Genomic DNA, 20,149 nt, shown 5'->3' with positions numbered 1-20,149 from the left:
GTTTTTGTTTTCCATACTCTTCATAAGCATCCCATGGAGCTAGGCTGAAAGCCCACTTAGAATAAACATCAAGCCTATCGTGCTCAGTGGAACAACTCCAGTCCCAGCAATGTGGCTAGTATATTTCAGGTGCTCAAAAAGGTTGAAACATTTTGTTAAATTGATTGAATGGGCATAGACTCAATGCCAAGTAATCACACTCTGTCCCTAACCAGGGCTTTTTATAAAGCAGTGGATTTCAAAATGATTCACTAAACCTGCAGCATAGGCAGCAACTAGAAACTTCTTAGAAATGCAAATTCTCAGACTCCTTGACAGATCTGGAAAATCAGAGACTACATGGGTAGGTCCAGCAATTTGTGTTTAAATAGCCCTCCAGGTAATTCTAGTGTGTGCTAACTTGAGAATCACCAAGGTAAAGAAACATCAAATAAAGTCTACACAGTGACATCAAAGCTTTTCAGAATTATGAGAGTGTCTCAACAGTCTGTTTTAGAAAGACAACCCCTATGGACAGATTGTGTATAATTTTAATTTCTCAAGAACTTTTTTTTTTTACTTCTTGAAAACTCATTTTGACTAGAGGAAGTATTCCCTATTCATGTGTAGCAAATTGTGTGTTTTGTGTAGGAAGGCTGACTTATATGGAGTTACTGGTACATATCATGAGACAGGGATGTGGGTGCAGATGGTTTATTAAGAAAATGGTTCCAAAAAGCACAAGTGAGGAAATGATGGGCAGGAGAGTAAAGAGAAAAGCCAGTCAAGAATGTGTTGCAAAAATGCCTGTTGGTGGGAATACAAGTTGGTACAGCCATTATGGAAAACAGTATGGAGATTCCTCAGAAAACTAAAATTACGATATGATTCAGCAATCCCACTCCTGGGAATATACCTAGACAAAACTGTATCTCACCGCTATATCCACCCTATATATCCGCTATATTCACAGCAGCATTATTCACTAGCCAAAACATAGAAACAACCTAAATGTTGACTGACAGATGAATGGATAAAGAAGGCATGGTACATATATACAATGGAATACTACTTAGCCATAAAAAAGAATGAAATAAGGCCATTTGTAGCAACATGTGTACAACTAGAGATTATCATATTAACTGAAATAAATCAAAAAAGACAAATACCACATGGTGTACTTATATATAGGATCTAAAATATGGCACAAACGAACCTGACTACAAAACAGAAGCAGACTCACAGACATGGACACAGGCCTGTGGTTGCCAGGGGAAAGCGGGGGAGGGACGTGGTGGCCTGGGAGTTTGGGCTTGGTAGATGCAAACCATTACATTTAGAGTGGATAAACAACAAAGTCCTAATATATAGCACAAGAAACTATTCACTATTCTGTGATAAACAGTAATGGGAAAGAATATTATAAAAATGTATACATGTGTATAACTGACTCACTTTGCTGTACAGCAGAGATTGATGCAACATTGTAAATCAAGTCACTTTAATAATAAAATTGAAAATGGAAAAGAATGTGCTACGAAAATGGATTACAAATGTGAGCACATAGGGTTCAATCCTACAGTGAATCTCCTTGGAAACTGTGTGTGGAATTTCCCACAGAATCAGCCTACTGAAGAGAGGGGTGACAGAAGACTTTATCTAATTGCTCCCATTGCTGTTGATTGAAGGTTGACCTGAAGTGATACCAACATATCCCCACATCTAGGTTATGATTGTGTGTAGCCAAATAAGCTGGAAAAGATCCTCAGGTAGAGAAGATAAGACACAAACTCTTGAGATGAGTCCTGACAGTATGCTGGAAATTGTTTTCGCCTGCAGTTATAGGCAACTCACATAGGCTGAGGGCCAATGGGCCAAAGAAAGCCTCTAATGTGGTAATTCTCACCCAGTTCACAATAATCATTTAATATCTATTACAAGACAGTTCAGGCTAGTGGCTAGGAATGTAAAACTAGAGAAAACATCATTCTGCTTCAAGAAGATTTAAATTGTAGTAGAAGAGTAGACAGATAAAAAGAGAAAATTAGATATGCTCAGTGACAGTGAAAAATTTCTACATGTATAAGAAGAATTTGTAGGGGAGAGGGTGTAGTGATCATGGAAGACTTCTTAGACGTGATGATGATAATCATGGTGGAGGGAAGTGCTGTAAGACACTTAGAAAAAGCTTTGGGGATGTGTTTGTGGACAGAAACCAGAACGATTGAGATGTAAATGGGAGGTGTTCAAAAAAAATAGAGAGAAAACAATCCTAGGCCATATTTAAGAAGACTGTTTGTGCAAGTTGGTTGAAAATTCATCTGTTAGATGGAAGGAAGTCTGGCATCCCACAGGTGATAAATGGAGAGATATGGAAAGCACAAGAATGTGTAGGTAACTGAAGTTGCAAATTCCCTAAGGAGGAAAGAATGGGCCCAAAGTTCTATTGGAATGATTAGGCCCTTTTTAGGAGGAGGGATGCCTATTTTACTGTGAAGAGAGGGGAGAAATGAAGTTAAGAGGACGTGCTTTCATTTGTAAAATAGAGAAAATAACAGTAACTACCTTCTAAGGGCTGTGAGGAGACCTAACTGATGAAAGACACTAAAATTATTGTCATTGCTTCTCATGGGTAATATAAACCCCAAAATGTTAGCGGCTGCTGCTGCTGCTGCTTAATAGCTTCAGTTGTTTCCGACTCTGTGTGGCCCTATGGACTGTAGCCTGCCAGGCTCCTCTGTCCATGGAATTCTCCAGGCAAGAGTAGTGGAGTGGGTTGCCATTCCCTTCTCCAGGGGATTTTTTCAACCCAGGGATCGAACCCAAGTCTCCTGCATTGCAAACAGATTCTTTACCATCGAGCCACCTGGGAGGCCCCAAAATGTCAGCTAGTATTTCACAAATAAGAACTCTGCTTGCTTGGTTTTGGATTTTAGAGATGCAGAAATGCAAGGGCTTGAAACCATGTCCATGCATTGATCTTTATTCATTATTGCTTTGAATAGGAAATAGTTGTGAAGTTGTTAGGAAATGGGCTAGGGGAATTGGTTGAAGGTTGAATGTGACTGCCTGGAAATGGGGAAGGCAGAACTAACAATACAGATATACAGAAGAATTGCTAGTTGGAATCTAGTGTCCAGTAAAGGTTGGAAGTCATGTTTTTGCAGTGACACTAAGTCAAACTGTTGGGTAATTCATTTCTAGGAACGCTAGAGCCGTGTGTTCTAAGGCATGTAAATAGCATTCAGGGTAGCACTAGTTATTTAATAGAAATTGTGCAGTATAAACAGTGACAAATAAGCATATGTATAACAGTTTAAAAAGAAAAAAACCTGAAAAATTTCTCAAGACGTTTAATGAAAATTTTACAATGTATAAGATGATTTTGAATATTCTTATATCTGTGATCATAGCTCACGTTTCTTTGTCAGATTCTGTAATTCTCTTCTACAAATGACATTTTGTTTGAGCAGTTAGCAGTTGGTGCCTCAGTTTCAACTGACATGTTGTTACTAAACACAGTTCTAACACCATAAGGTGATTTGTCAGTGGTAAGAAAAAATGGTTTATATTTCACTGTAGTGAAATAGCACAGAAGGAAGAGTCAGTTGCTTGGAATTATGGAAATGTCCATGCTGTCAAGTCCAATACCGTTGAAAACATTTTTTTACACTAGGATAAAAGGTATACTTTTAATGGTAAAAGCTATGAAAAAACTTAGAAACATCAGAAAGCTTGAAGGCATTGTTTTGATTCTGTAAAAAGTTTAAGGATCATACCTCCAATGAGCTTGAATATCTTGAATATGAACAACATAGTCACTTTAGGAATATGGCCATGGAAGTTTACATTTTTCATTTCTTTCTTTTTTCTTATGGATACTTTGTGTATCAAAATTAATAAGACCTTTTCAAATATTTTCCTCTGTAAAGTCTTTTGATTCTAGAATCATCAGCATTTTATACCATTATACTATTTTAGAAAGCAGTTCAGTTCAGTTCAGTCGCTCAGTTGTGTGCAGCTCTTTGCGACCCCATGGACTGCACCATGCCAGGCTTCTCTATCCATCACCAACTCCCGGACTTGTTCAAACTCATATCCATTGAGTTAGTGATGTCATCCTTATCAATAACTTCAGATATGCAGATGACACCACCCTTATGGCAGAAAGTGAAGAGGAACTAAAAAGCCTCTTGATGAAAGTGAAAGAGGAGAGTGAAAAAGTTGGCTTAAAGCTCAACATTCAGAAAACGAAGATCATGGCATCCGGTCCCATCACTTCAGGGGAAATAGATGGGGAAACAGTGGAAACAGTGTCAGACTTTATTTTGGGGGGCTTCAAAATCACTGCAGATTGTGACTGCGGCCATGAAATTAAAAGACGCTTACTCCTTGGAAGGAAAGTTATGACCAACCTAGATAGCATGTTCAAAAGCAGAGACATTACTTTGCCAACAAAGGTTCGTCTAGTCAAGGCTATGGTTTTTCCAGTGGTCATGTATGGATGTGAGAGTTAGACTGTGAAGAAGGCTGAGCACCGAAGAATTGATGCTTTTGAACTGTGGTGTTGGAGAAGACTCTTGAGAGTTCCTTGGACTGCAAGGAGATCCAACCAGTCCATTCTGAAGGAGATCAGCCCTGGGATTCCTTTGGAAGGAATGATACTAAAGCTGAAACTCCAGTACTTTGGCCACCTCATGTGAAGAGTTGACCCATTGGAAAAGACCCTAATGCTGGGAGGGATTGAGGGCAGGAGGATAAGGGGATGACAGAGGATGAGATGGCTAGATGGCATCACTGACTCGATGGACGTGAGTCTGGGTGAACTCTGGGAGTTGGTGATGGACAGGGAGGCCTGGCGTGCTGTGATTCATGGGGTCACAAAGAGTCGGACACTACTGAGTGACTGAACTGAACTGAGTGATGCCATCCAACCATCTCATCCTCTGTTGTCCCCTTCTCTTCCTGCCTTCAATCCTTCCTAGCATCAGGGTCTTTTCCAATGAGTCAGCTCTTTGCATGAGGTGGCCAAAGTATTGGAGTTTCAACTTCAGCTTCAGTCCTTTCAATGAATATTCAGCACTGACTTCCTTTAGGATAGACTGGTTGGATCTCCTTGCAGTCCAAGGGACTCTAAAGAGTCTTCTCCAACACACAGTTCAAAAGCATCAATTCTTCGGCACTCAACTTTCTTGGTCCAGCTCTCACATCCATACATGACCACTGGAAAAACCATAGCCTTGACTAGACGGACCTTTGTCGGCAAAGTAATGTTTCTGCTTTTTAATAAGCTGTCTAGATTGGTCATAGCTTTTCTTCCAAGGAGCAAGCTTCTTTTAATTTCTTGTCAGTGAGAGACTTTATTTTGGGGGGCTCCAAAATCACTGCAGATGATGTTGAAGCCATGAAATTAGAAATCAGAGTCCCTGTGAAATACTGAAGGAGCCCAGAGATAGCAGAAATGCCAAACTAGGGATGTCTTTTAAGAAGTAACAGTGAGCTTCCATAGTGGCTTTTGTCAATGATGTGCTACTGCAAACCCAGAATATGACCAAGTTATGCAAGAACAATAACAAGCTAATTAACTAACTGCAGAAACTAGACTCTAATGCCTTATTGCAACAATACCCAAGAATGGTTGTCCATTTTCTCTTCTAGAAGCTCTTGTCACTTTGCCCTGTGATGTAAAACGATCAGACTATGTACACACACACACACACACACACACACACACACACACAGGTATATCCCTGGAGTAGGAAATGGCAACCCACTCCAATATTCTTGCCTGGAAAATCCCATGGGCAGAGGAGCCTGGCGGGCTACAGTCCATGGGGTCACAAAGAGGCAGACACAACTGAGTATATGCACAAATACACACACACACACACACACACACACACACACACATATTATCAGTTAGCAAGTATAGCAAGTTGCTCACATTCTGAAGAGAATATGGAATATGAGAAGTAAGACACACTAAAAGAAAAGCAAATTTTCGTATACCACTTTAAGACAAATCACCACGGTATGGAGTCGTGGATGAAATCATCTGCATTTCTCAAGTTCTACTATGGACCATTCTCTCTTTCTTAAAAGTGATTAGTAGATTCAATAATAAGTTCAACAGAGTTCAAATCTATAAAACTCCAGTGTATACCATAGAATATTCTGAAATATTCTGTTTAACTTAACTTTGAAGAAAGTATTAGTTTCTGAAACCTGGAGAAAGAGGGCTATGAAAATACTACATTGAAAGGATATGGTACTAGTTATTGACTCTGGCTTTCACCCCTGGCTTTATGATTTGGTTGATTTACTTCAATTTCTTCATATGTAAGGTGGACATAATTATAATACATCATAAGGATGTTGTGAGCATTGAATAAATTATAAAATCACTAAGTCCCTGGCAAATAGTAAGCACTCAAGTGTCAGCTTTTATTATTATTATTATTATTGATATGCTATAAATGGCATTCAAAAAACATTACACTAACCTATTTAATCCTCACTATACACCTGTAAAAATACTGTATTTCAGATAATCAGGAAACTGCAACTCAGGATAAGTAACATATCTGACTGTCAATAAAAAGACCAAGCATTTCAACTCATATCTAGTTATTCAAATTTTGTGTTCTTTTTCTAATACCACATAGTCTCCAAATTCTGAGGTATTTGATTTTTGACATTTGAAATATGGTATTCCTATACCTCATTACCATGAAAATAGTAAAGGTCTCTGCAGTAGATAAAATATGAATTGAGTCAGTTTCTGATTATTTAATTTTCTGAAACTCAATTTTCATCTAATGACTTGCTTTCATTACAAGTTTATCAAATGCCTTAGTCCTAGGTGAAGTAGGGACCCACAGATGTATACACATGAGTTAGGGCTATATAATGTTCTTTTATTCACAAACAGCTTGTAGTGAAAATCTGGCTTGTGCCTGGCAAAAAGTTTTATTAAAACCCTATGATCTGTCAGTGATTATTCTAAAGGTACAGACCAAATGAAAATGAAATTCTCTCTTTTTTGAAGCTTATATGTAGATGCACAGAAAGAGACAGTAAATAAGTGTGTGTGTGTGTGTGTGTGTCTTGTGGAGGACAGTGCATGGGGGGTTATCATGGAAGGTATGCCTGCTGGACTGACATTAAGACAGAAGCTAGATGAAGGGAAGGAGGCACCAAGTGCATGTCTTGAGTGAAAGAACAATCCAGGAGGTCAAGCAAGGGCAGAGATGGACTCTCCTGAGGACCAGCAAGAAAGCCAGCTGAGCGGAAGCACAGGGCGTATGGAGGATGTAAACACAAGGCACCTCACAGCCGGCTACGGAGCTGCACACTGTGTGATTAAGGCTGGAGGAAAGGCCCCGTGTTGGAGCGCAAGAGGGGGAACAGCATGACCTGAGGTTAGGGAGGGAGGGGTGGGGTGGGAAAGGATTTGACATTTGTTTCAGTCTTTGAATTTTGAGAAATGCTTTGTCAGGGAGAGAGGATAGAGAAGAGATCAAAAGGAACAGAGCAAAGGCATGAAAATTCACAGTTGTGAAGGGCCTATATGTTGCCTTTTGATGTGATCAGTAGATTTCTCTGTAAGATTTTTTCTTTATTTGCTTCAAGATACCAAGAAAGCCTTATTTCATAAAACCCAGCAATTAAGTGCAAATGTGTGTCCAAATCATCATTTTAAGCTTCTGATCAAAATCCAAGTAAAAACTTGTATTTATTTTTTTAGCCAGTTATACTTCAGAATTAATATACTCTGCCAAAGGTCATTTAGTTTTTAAAATAAATAAAATAAACTAAATATTTTAATATAACGTATTTCTTGTGCTAAAAGTTAACATATTAGAATATGATTTAAAAAAAAGGAACAAGGCAAAGGATGAGTCATCTGTCAGCAAACACTGCTTTTCCTAGTTGTTTTATAACAATGTATGTTTATCACTATGGCTCACATCTTAAAAAAATACCAATGCAAGCAGAAACAGTAGCATGGTGGTCCCCTTCACTAGAAATAATTGTCAAATATTTATTTATCTCCTCATCAGGCGAGGTATTAAAATCTTGAATTCACTTTTAATCACTGCTCAGTAATATAGGACGCAGGAAAGTGGTCAATGCCATATGAGGAACACAGATTCCCTAGTTTCTTTCTTTAGCACCCATCTTTCCACATTAAGAAGCATAGCAGGTAGCATAATGTTGGCCACATCTCAGCGGTGGCACATTTCCATCTCCCAGGGGGTGTGGGAAGACCCAACTGCACAGCAGTAACAATAATTCTAGCATATCCGTTTATGAAATAACTTTGGCAGTAATGACAAGAGGATTTGGATGAAAGTATATTTGTGGTCTTCCAGCTGGAAGATCAGAGCAGAGATTCTAAAGCAAAAGGCACAGAGTGGGATGGCAGATAGTGGCTGCTTGGATAAGAACACAAGAGAGTTGGGGATCCATGCTGAGCTCCAGGGGAAAGGCAAACAAAGCAGTCTTTACAGAATATTGTCTTGCTGCCCACTATCAGTGCAAGAGATTACTAATGCCATCTGCTGGACATACGTGGGATTTAAAAGTGGAATCCACAGAAATGATACCCCAGTGTCTGTTTACATAGTGGCTTCAGTTCTTCTGATTTCGGTATTGACCATCTGGTGATGTCCATGTGTAGAGTCTTCTCTTGTATTGCTGGAAGAGGGTGTTTGCTATGACCAGTGCATTCTCTTCAGTTCAGTTCAGTCGCTCAGTCGTTTCCGACTCTTTGCGACCTCATGAATCGCAGCACGTCAGGCCTCCCTGTCCATCACCAACTCCCAGAGTTCACTCAAACTCACATCCATCGAGTCGGTGATGCCATCCAAGCATCTCATCCTCTGTCGTCCCCTTCTCCTCCTGCACCCAATCCCTCCCAGCATCAGAGTCTTTTCCAATGAGTCAACTCTTCACATGAGGTGGCCAAAGTATTGGAGTTTCAGCTTTATCATCAGTCCTTCCAATGACCACCCAGGACTGGTCTCCTTTAGGACTGAATGAAGTCCTTGCAGTCCAAAGGACTCTCAAGAGTCTTCTCCAACACCACAGTTCAAAAGCATCAATTCTTCAGTGCTCAGCTTTCTTCACAGTCCAACTCTCACATCCATACATGACCACTGGAAAAACCATAGCCTTGACTAGACGGACCTTTGTTGACAAAGTAATGTCTCTGCTTTTGAATATACTATCTAGGTTGGTCATAACTTTCCTTCCAAGGAGTAAGTGTCTTTTAATTTCATGGGTGCAGTCACCATCTGCAGTGATTTTGGAGCCCAAAAGATAAAGTCTGACACTATTTCCACTGTTTCCCCATCTATTTGCCATGAAGTGATGGGACCAGATGCCATGATCTTCGTTTTCTGTATGTTGAGCTTTAAGCCACTTTTTCACTCTCCTCTTTCACTTTCATCAAGAGGCTTTTTAGTTCCTCTTCACTTTCTGCCACAAGGGTGGTGTCATCTGCATATCTGAGGTTATTGATATTTTTCCCGTCAATCTTGATTGCAGCTTGTGCTTCTTCCAGCCCAGCATTTCTCATGATGTACTCTGCATAGAAGTTAAATAGGCAGGGTGACAATATACAGCCTGGACGTACTCCTTTTCCTATTTGGAACCAGTCTGTTGTTCCATGTCCAGTTCTAACTGTTGCTTCCTGACCTGCATATAGGTTTCTCAAAAGGCAGATCAGGTGGTCTGGTATTCCCATCGCTTTCAGAATTTTCCACAGTTTATTGTGATCCACACAGTCAAATGCTTTGGCATAGTCAATAAGGCAGAAGCAGATGTTTTTCTGGAACTCTCTTGCTTTTTTCCATGATCCAGCAGATGTTGGCAATTTGGTCTCTGGTTCCTCTGCCTTTTCTAAAACCAGCCTGAACATCTGGAAGTTCATGGTTCATGTATTGCTGAAGCCTGGCTTGGACAATTCTGAGCATTGCTTTACTAGCGTGTGAGATGAGTGCAATTGTGCGGTAGTTTGAGCATTCTTTGGCATTGCCTTTCTTTGGGATTAGAATGAAAACTGACCTTTTCCAGTCCTGTGGCCACTGCTGAGTTTTCCAAATTTGCTGGCATATTGAGTGAAGCACTTTCACAGCATCATCTTTCAGGATTTGAAATAGCTCAACTGAAATTCTATCACCTCCACTAGCTTTGTTTGTAGTGATGCTTTCTAAGGCCCACTGGACTTCACATTCCAGGATGTCTGGCTCTGGGTGAGTGATCACACCATCATAATTATCTGGGTCGTGAAGATCTTTTTTGTACAGTTCTTCAGAGTATTCTTGCTACCTGTTCTTAATATCTTCTGCTTCTGTTAGGTACATACCATTTCTGTCCTTTATCGAGCCCATCTTTGCATGAAATGTCCCCTTGATATCTCTAATTTTCTTGAAGCAATCTCTAGTCTTTCCCATTCTGTTGTTTTCCTCTATTTCTTTGCACTGATCGCTGAGGAAGGCTTTCTTATCTCTCCTTGCTATTCTTTGGAACTCTGCATTCAAATGGGAATATCTTTCCTTTTCTCCTTTGCTTTTCACTTCTCTTCTTTGCACAGCTATTTGTAAGGCCTCCTCAGACAACCATTTTGCTTTTTTGCATTTCTTTTCCATGGGGATGGTCTTGATCCCTGTCTCCTGTACAATATCAAAACTCTATTAGCCTTTGCCCTGCTTCATTCTGTACTCCAAGGCCAAATTTGCCCATTTCTCCAGGTATTTCTTGACTTCCTACTTCTGCATTCCAGGCCCCTATAATGAAAAGGACATCCTTTTTGGGTGTGAGTTCTAAAAGGTCTTGTAGGTCTTCATAGAATCATTCACCTTCAGCTTCTTCAGAGTTATTGGTCAGGGCATAGACTTGGATTACTGTAATATTGAATGGTTTGCCTTGGAAACGAACAGAGATCATTCTGTCGTTTTTGAGATTGCATCCAAGAACTTCATTTTGGACTCTTCTGTTCACTATGATGGCTACTCCATTTCCTCTAAGGGATTCTTGCCCACAGTAGTTGATATAATGGTCATCTGAGTTAAATTCACCCATTCCAGTCCATTTTAGTTTGCTGATTCCTAAATTGTTGATGTTCACACTTTCCATCTCCTATTTGACCACTTCCAATTTGCCTTAATTGATAGACCTAACATTCCAGGTTCCTATGCATTATTGCTCTTTATACCATTGCACTTTACTTCCATCACCAGTCACATCCACAACTGGGTGGTGTTTTTGCTTTGGCTCCATCTCTTCATTCTTTCTGGAGTTATTTCTCCACTCTTCTCCAGTAGCATATGGGGCACCTAATGACCTGGGGAGTTCATCTTTCTACATGAACTCCACACTTGAACTCTACACATGGACATCACCAGATGGTCAATACTGAAATCAAATTGATTATATTCTTTGCAGCCAAAGATGGAAAAGCTCTATACAGTCAGCAAAAACAAGACTAGAAGCTGACTGTGGCTCAGATCATGAACTCCTTATTGCCAAATTCAGACTTAAATTGAAGAAAGTAGGGAAAACCACTAGACCATTTAGGTATGATCTAAATCAAATCCCTTACGATTATCCAGTGGAAGTGACAAATAGATTCAAGGGATTAGAAGTGATAGAGTGCCTGAACAACTATGGACGGAGGTTCATGTCATTGTATAGAAGACAGTGATCAAGACATTCCCTAAGAAAAAGGAATGCAACAAAGGCAAAATGGTTGACTGAGGAGGCCTTACAAACAGCTATGAAACATAGAGAAGCGAAAGGCAAAGAAGAAAAGGAACGATATAAGCATCTGAATGCAGAGTTCCAAAGAATAGCCAGGAGAGATAAGAAAGCCTTCCTCAGTGATCAATGCAAAGAAATAGAGTTAAACAATAGAATGGGAAAGACTAGAGATCTCTTAAAGAAAATTAGAGATACCAAGGGAACATTTCATGCAAAGATAGGCACAATAAAAGACAGAAATGGTATGGACCTAACAGAAGCAGAAGATTTTAAGAAGAGGTGACAAGAATACACAGAAGAACTATACAAAAAAGATCTTCACGACCCAGATAATCTTGATGATGTGATCACTCCCCTAGAGCCAGACATCGTGGAATGAGAAGTCAATTGGACCTTAGGAAGCATCACTATGAACAAAGCTAATAGAGGTGATGGAATTCCAGTTGATTATTTCAAATCCTAAAAGATGATGCTGTGAAAGTGCTGCACTCAATATGCCAGCAAACTTGGAATACTCAGCAGTGGCCAAAGGACTGGAAAAGGTCAGTTTTCATTCCAATCCCAAAGAAAGACAATGCTGAAAATGCTCAAACTACCACACAATTGCACTCTTCTCATATGCTAGCAAAGGAATGCTCAAAATTCTCCCGCCAGTCTTCAACAGTATGTGAACCACTGGATTTAGAAAAGGCAGAAGAACCTGAAATCAAATTGCCAACATCCGCTGGATCATTTGAAAAAGCAAGAGAGTTCCAGAAAAACATCTACTTCTGCTTTATTGACCACCCAAAACCTTCGACTGTGTGGATAACAAAAAGCTGTGGAAAATTCTTAAAGAGATGGGATTACCAGACCACCTGACCTGCCTCCTGATTCAGGTCAAGAAGCAACAGTTAGAACTGGACACGGAACAACAGACTGGTTCCATGAGAAAGGAGTACTTCCAGGCTACGTATTGTCACCCTGCTTATTTAACTTATATTCAGAGTACATCATGAGAAATGCTGGACTAGATGAAGCACAAGCTGGAATCAAGATTGCCGGGAGAAATATCAATAACCTCAGATATGCTAAGAAAACTAAGAAAACTTAGTTTTCTTAACCTTAGAAAAAGTAAGAAAAAATTTAGAAAAACCTTAGAAAAAAACTTAGAACCTTAGAAAAACTAAGAAAACCTTAGAAAAACTAACCTTAGAAAACTTAACCTCAGAAAACTAAGATCATGGCAATTTGATCTCTGGTTCCTCTGCCTTTTTTAAATCCAGTGGTTTGCATACTGTTGAAGACTGACCTGGAGAATTTTGAGCATTTTGAGATAGGTGTCACAAGGATGACACCACCTTTATGGCAGAAAGCGGAGAACTAAAGAGTTGTTTGATGAAAGTGAAAGTGGAGAGTGAATAAGTTGGCTTATAACTCAACATTCAGAAAACTAAGATCGTGGCATCTGGTCCCGTCACTTCATGGGAAATAGATGGGGAAACAGTGGAAATAGTGACAGACTATTTTTGGGGGCTCCAAAATCAGACTGCAGCCAGGAAATTAAAAGCCACTTGCTCCTTGGGAAAAAAGTTATGACCAACCTAGACAGCTTATTAAAAAGCAGAAACATTATTTGGCAATAAAGGTCCATCTAGAGAAACCTATGTTTTTTCCAATAGTCATGTATGGAAGTGAGAGTTGGACTATAAAGAAAGCTAAGCGCTGATGAATTGATGCTTTGAACTGTGGTGTTGGAGAAGACTCTTGAGAGTCCCTTGGGAAGCAAGGAGATCCAACTAGTCTATCCTAAAGGAAATTAGTCCTGAATATTCATTGGAAGGGCTGATGCTAAAGCTGAAACTCCAGTACTTTGGCCACCTGATGCAAAGAACTGACTCATTTGAAAAGACCCTGATGCTGGGAAAGACTGAAGTCGGGAGAAGGGGCTGACTGAAGATGAGGTGGTTGAATGGCATTGCTGACTCAATGGACATGAGTTTGAGCAAAGTCCAGGAGTTGGTGATGGACAGGGAGGCCTGGTGTGTTGAAGTCCATGGGGTCACAAAGAGTTGAGGGACTGAGGGACTGAACTGAACTGAACTCACTTCTTCTAGTGAGAGGTAGACCAAATAAGCTAAAAGCAAAAACAAAGTCATGTGCATGTATAGTGTACCTGAAGTCTGGGGTTTTGTATTATGACTCTGTATTTCAGAAAATTATAGTATTTAATTGTATTGTGTTTTATAGCAGAACTCTATTGTATTAATAGTACAATTGACCCATATATGGCACTCAGGCAATTGGGTATTGAGTTTGTACCATAAATCCATGAATTCCTTGCTAATAATCTATTGTGTACTATAAATTTTATACTTGATATATATCTTTCTATATTTTATTAGAAAATAAATAGTGATTTGATTTTATCTTATTTTAACTAGAAATGGATAAAAATTTAAAAGATTTAATAAAAAATGAAAAGAAGAACAAATATTACTCTTGTTAGAACTATTACATATGCATTTGGGTTTTACATAAAATATGTTGATTCAACTTTTGGTATAAGTTTTGTTTTGTGAAAAAAATTTCCTTTATTAGTTGGAAAACTCTCTCTAGGATTATTATAAGGCCATGCTTTTGAAATTATGAATTTTCTCGTGGTGCTTCAGTACAATTTTAGAACTCTTAAATATGTGTGACTAAATTAGCATAGGTTCCAGTCTATATCTCCCCAAAAGTACTAATCCCATGAGATTTGTATTGGGGGAAAAATGGTTTCCATGATCAAAATATTTTGGAATATGCTAAATTCCAAGTACCTTAGAGATCTATAAAGCACATTTATTAAAGTATGAGGTGTTGATATTCACTGAGAGTTTTTAGTATGTGCTATTATTGCATTTAACCTTTTTCATGACTGTCTTGGTGGTAGTTTAGTTGTGGGTCCTGTCATTAACCCTAATGACAAAGAAGGAAACTGAGGCCACAGAATTGGTCATATGTTCAAAGTCACACTGTAAGATAATAGAGAAAAATCTCTGACTTCAGAGCTCATGCTCTTAAGTCTGAAGACATATGCTCAAAATAATAATGTATAAAACAATATTACACATTAATATGACTTTTATGTTAGTTATATTTCAATATTGATATTAACCTGTTAAAAGCTTTGAGGATTAATGCAGTAATACATCTCTTTAACTTGGCTTAACTCAACATTTCTAAATCGGGTTTGGCTACAGAAAGCTAACAAATTGTAGTGAAAATAGTGTCCCACAGAATACAGTTTGAGAAATGCAGATATAAGCTATAGTATCACAGTAGATGAGAAGCCAGGATGGGAGTAACTTTTCAGTATTTCTTTGGCCACTTGCTCCAAATAACTGCGAGTGCCTTTCCCAAGGCAGACTGTCACTCAAGGATTCCACTTGACACTTTGGAATGGGCAGTAGTAGCAAGCAAACACCTATTTCCTGCTTGCAGATGCACAGAGCACGGGAACCCTTTGCACAAATGTGGATTATATAGTATATCCTGCAAAGGGAGTGAGCTTAATTTAGTTAAGCTACAAGGTTGAGTGAAAAACAGCATGCTGCTGTTATTGTTGAGTCAATTAAATTGTCCTCTGTGCTCATAGGAACTGTTCCACATTTATTACCAGTGAGATATACGCTCCGGCAGTTTCTTTGCTTTGGATTGTCTTATATTTAGCACATCTAAAGATTTGAGAACGGATGATGGAAGACATGGTGATAAATTGTCAGGCTTTTCTAAAGATTCAGAAGTTCTAAAGTTCCTGCCAGTGACAGATGGTCTGTCCTTACTCATCGCTTATCTTCCTGACAGGACTTGATTTTTTTCCCCTTTTTTTGTTCAATTTTCTTAAAGTAAGCTAAGCTGCTTGGGAAGTAGGATAGTCTCATTTGTTATAACTGTGTTACTCTACGTTGATATGGAAGCAACTCTATATGAATATGAACCTGGGTCCCTCTATGTTATTAATGTATACATGTGTAGTGATAAGCGAGAAGCATGGGACAAGAGGGGAGAGAAACAGATAACCAAGGAAAACCCCTACTTCCTTTATTCCTGTTATATTGTAACCAAACCTACTAGTTAAACCATTGGTTAATCTTTTTTTTTTTAATTAATTTTATTTTATTTTTAAACTTTACATAATTGTATTAGTTTTGCCAAATATTAGTTAATCTTTTCTTACTGCCATTGTCTTTCATAGCCCAAGCATCACGTGATCTTTTGGGCAGTGCTTATTATTATATGGTAATACAGTATACATTATTTGTAGGACCTTTATTATTTCATAACAATCAACGAAAATTGAAATTTGGGAGTAAATAGTATAGTTAGGCTGTACTAACTTGCTGGACATTTATATAAGTCCACAGAATGAAACCAAACAACTATAACAGTGATGGAATTAGGTATAAAATAGGTTCCAACTAGAAAAATAAAAGGGAGTAAATATTTCAATCAAATCGCTTAATCCTTTTCATTGGCTTAAAATATGTTTACTGCTGAAATAGGAAATGTGCTACTTAAGTAAGGAAGATAAGAAAAAGAAACAATTTCTCTGTTCCGAGTTCTAGTATGTTGTTCTTTAGTTGCTCAGTCGTGCCCAACTCTTTTGCAACCTCATGATCCTGTAGCCAGGTTCCTCTGTCTATGGGATCTTCCAGGCAAGAATGTAATTAATGCAGTCAGTTGCCATTTCCTACTCCAGGGGATCTTCCTGACCCAGGGATCAAACCTGTGTCTCTTGCAAGTCTCCTGCATTACAGACAGACTCTTTACCACTAAGCCACTGGGAAAGCCCCTAGTATAAGTGTAAATATGAAGACTTAAAATATTCTAGAATGCCTTACATATCTTCTTAATCCTTTGTCCAGTTGTATTACTAATTCAGTCCTTCAAGCTGGTAATGCAGTTAGTTTGATACATTACTTAGTCTAAAATATATCAAATGGAAAGTGATTAATATGAATAAAAAGTTAAATTATCAGATAGATGTATTGATTTAGTATTTATAATAGTTGTTTGATATTTGTTATCTACAAAAATAACTGAGAATTTATTTTTATGTAAATATGTCTTTCCTAAGAGTATTCACTTTAGCTCCATTTGATTGGGAAAAACATAAACATATTATTATCACTCTTTTTTACCGTTTCTTTTAACTCTACTGTAAAATTTATTTCTCTGGAGATATATGTATATATTAATATATTCATATATTACACACTGCTGCTGCTGCTAAGTCGCTTCAGTCGTGTCCGACTCTGTGCGACCACAGAGACGGCAGCCCACCAGTCCCTGTGATTCTCCAGGCAAGAACACTGGAGTGGGTTGCCATTTCCTCCTCCAATGCATGAAAGTGAAAAGTGAAAGTGAAGTCTCGCAGTCGTGTCCGACTCTTAGCGACCCCATGGACTGCAGCCCACCAGGCTCCTCCGTCCATGGGATTTTCCAGGCAGGAGTACTGGAGTGGGGTGCCATTGCCTTCTCCATATTACACACTAGTATAAATATAATAGTATGTCATATATACATATCAACATAATATATAAATATACACTTTATATAAATAGCTTTTAAAGCACTTATTTTGTATAACACTTTTTATTTCCAATAAGTTACTGGTGATAGTTTATCTAAGATGATTAAAGTAAAATAATTATTAAATTAGAAACAATGGATGCCATTACTGGTATAAAGTGACTTTTTAAGCTAAAATTGAAAACTGCCATTGGTCATACTTTCTACATTGTTTCACCTAAAGTTGAACATGTATGTATTTCAAAAGCAATAATAATAGTATAGTTTAAAAATAGATCACATGTCCTCACTTCTGTGATAAGATATTTATTATTAAGGCACCTTAGTAAGATCATAGGAATCTATGTGATGATATATATGGAAATAGTATAAAATGTATACCAAAATTTAAAAAATATTCTCCTAATAATTATATAATTGAGAAAGTATTGACTCACATAAATGTAATTCCAATTGTTTCTCATGATGCAATGGATCTTTCAGTAGGCATTTCTCAGTAAGACAAAGACTAACCCCCAAAAGTAATTTATGCATTGTGTATGCATTAGTCACTCAATTGTGTCGGACTCCCTGCGACCCCATGGACTGTAGCCCACCAGGCTTGACCATGGGATTCTCCAGGCAAGAATACTGGAGTGGATTGCAATTTTCCTCTCCAAAAGTAATTCATCAGTTCAGTTCAGTTCAGTTCAGTCACTCAGTCGTGTCCGACTCCTTGCGACCCCATGAATCGCAGCACGCCAGGCCTCCCTGTCCATCACCAACACCCGGAGTTCACTCAGACTCACGTCCATCGAGTCAGTGATGCCATCCAGCCATCTCATCATCTGTTGTCCCCTTCTCCTCCTGCCCCCAATCCCTCCCAGCATCAGAGTCTTTTCCAATGAGTCAACTCTTTGCATGAGGTGGCCAAAGTATTGGAGTTTCAGCTTCAGCATCAGCCCTTCCGATGAACACCCAGGACTGATCTCCAAGTAATTCATACTTTATAACAATTCCTTGCTAGTTATTAGAAAGCATCCTCACTTAACACCTGATCTTTTGGTGTTACTGGTGAAAATAGCACAGCAATCTCTTATAAAACAATCTAACCTAACTTTTATCTATGTGTTCCATGGCATGAATCATAAGAACATGTCGTAGGATGTTCATGATAAAGTTGGATAGAATGAAAACGCACTGCCAGTAGGGTTACTTTTTTGGCCTAAGCCAAGGATAATTTTCGGAGAAGGCAATGGCACCCCACTCCAGTACTCTTGCCTGGAAAATCCCATGGATGGAGGAGCCTGGAAGGCTGCAGTCCATGGGATCGATGAGGGTGGGACACGACTGAGCAACTTCCCTTTCACTTTTCACTTTCATGCATTGGAGAAGGAAATGGCAACCCACTCCAGTGTTCTTGCCTGGAGAATCCCAGGGACGGGGGAGCCTGGTGGGCTACCGTCTATGGGGTCTCACAGAGTCGGACACGACTGAAGTGACTTAGCAGTAGCAAGGATAATTTAGAATCGATTTATTTAAATCTATTCAGTCAAGATTGCTACCTATACATAGTTTACTTTTTCTTTTACATACATTTTCTTTCTGCTCATATTATTAGCAACACTACTGAAATTAGCCAACTATGAGTGAAGTGAGTGAAGTCGCTCAGTCGTTTCCAACTGTTTGCGACCCCATGGACTGTAGCCTACAAGGCTCCTCTGTCCGTGGAATTTTCCAGGCAAGAGTACTGGAATGGGTTGCCATTTCCTTCTCCAGGGGATCTTCCCGACCCAGGGATCGAATTGCAGGCAGACACTTTACCATCTGAGCCACCAGGGAAGTCCCTAGCCAACTATCAGATCAGATCAGATCAGTCGCTCAGTCTTGTCCGACTCTTTGTGACCCCATGAATCGCAGCACGCCAGGCCTCCCTGTCCATCACCAACTCCCAGAGTTCACTGAGACTCACGTCCATCGAGTCAGCGATGCCATCCAGCCATCTCATCCTCTGTTGTCCCCTTCTCCTCCTGCCCCCAATCCCTCCCAGCATCAGAGTCTTTTCCAATGAGTCAACCCTTCGCATGAGGTGGCCGAAGTACTGGAGTTTCAGCTTTAGCATCATTCCCTCCAAAGAAATTCCAGGGCTGATCTCCTTCAGAATGGACTGGTTGGATCTGTCCATCACTTTTATAGTCTTTTCATTCAGGTAATTTTACAGTTGGATCTCCTCAGTACACATACTCAAAGGTTTTTGGAACATGGACATTTTACTTTGTCAAGACGATGACAAAACACATACACAGGGACGTAACAGATAAGAATGTTAAATTAGAGCCAGATAATGGAAGGATATATACTTAGATATTTATTAGGTAGATGATACAAGGTCACCAAAGCTTTATTTGGACTAGGAAATTCAATGCAAATTCTACTCAGTTAAATCACAAAAACAGTATTATTTGTATTCTTTTTTTCATTCGAAGCCTTTGTTTTTCTAGGCTTTTAATTAACTTTATTTTCAAACTTAGAGAGTCTACACTGCACTTACAAGATAAACACAAATGCTTCTACCATATTTTACTGTAACGGTTTTCCATTTTCAGTTGACTTTTCAGTTGAAAAGGACCTTTCCAACATGTGATACATCTTTGTCATTTGTCAAGTATATCTTTTTAGTTTGGTTTGTTTTTCACAATTAATGCTGACTGATAGCTGGTTTGTTTTCTGTTCCAGGTTGTGGAGACTAATTTGGTTGCTTTTGACTGTCACTGGATCATTATAAATGAGGTAAATCTAACTAAACCTTACTGTCAACTCTGAGTCCTGTTTTCATAAGTATAGTCACAGCTACAGCCTTGAATTTCTA

At 39.0% G+C, this 20,149-nt stretch overlaps 1 protein-coding gene across 1 annotated transcript in view; it reads left to right on the top strand.

The window, feature by feature from the left end:
- GRID2 (glutamate ionotropic receptor delta type subunit 2) overlaps nt 1–20,149 on the top strand; it is a 1,601,543-nt gene that overhangs the window by 954,619 nt on the left and 626,775 nt on the right. The window contains exon 5 of the mRNA XM_019962451.2: nt 20,017–20,070. Coding sequence (XP_019818010.1) covers nt 20,017–20,070 — 54 coding nt within the window. The remainder of the gene's footprint in view (nt 1–20,016; nt 20,071–20,149) is intronic.

This window comes from Bos indicus, chromosome 6 (genome assembly GCF_029378745.1).
Source record: "Bos indicus isolate NIAB-ARS_2022 breed Sahiwal x Tharparkar chromosome 6, NIAB-ARS_B.indTharparkar_mat_pri_1.0, whole genome shotgun sequence".
In the NCBI taxonomy this organism is placed as follows: domain Eukaryota; kingdom Metazoa; phylum Chordata; class Mammalia; order Artiodactyla; family Bovidae; genus Bos; species Bos indicus.
This window is presented reverse-complemented; position numbering and strand designations above follow the sequence as displayed.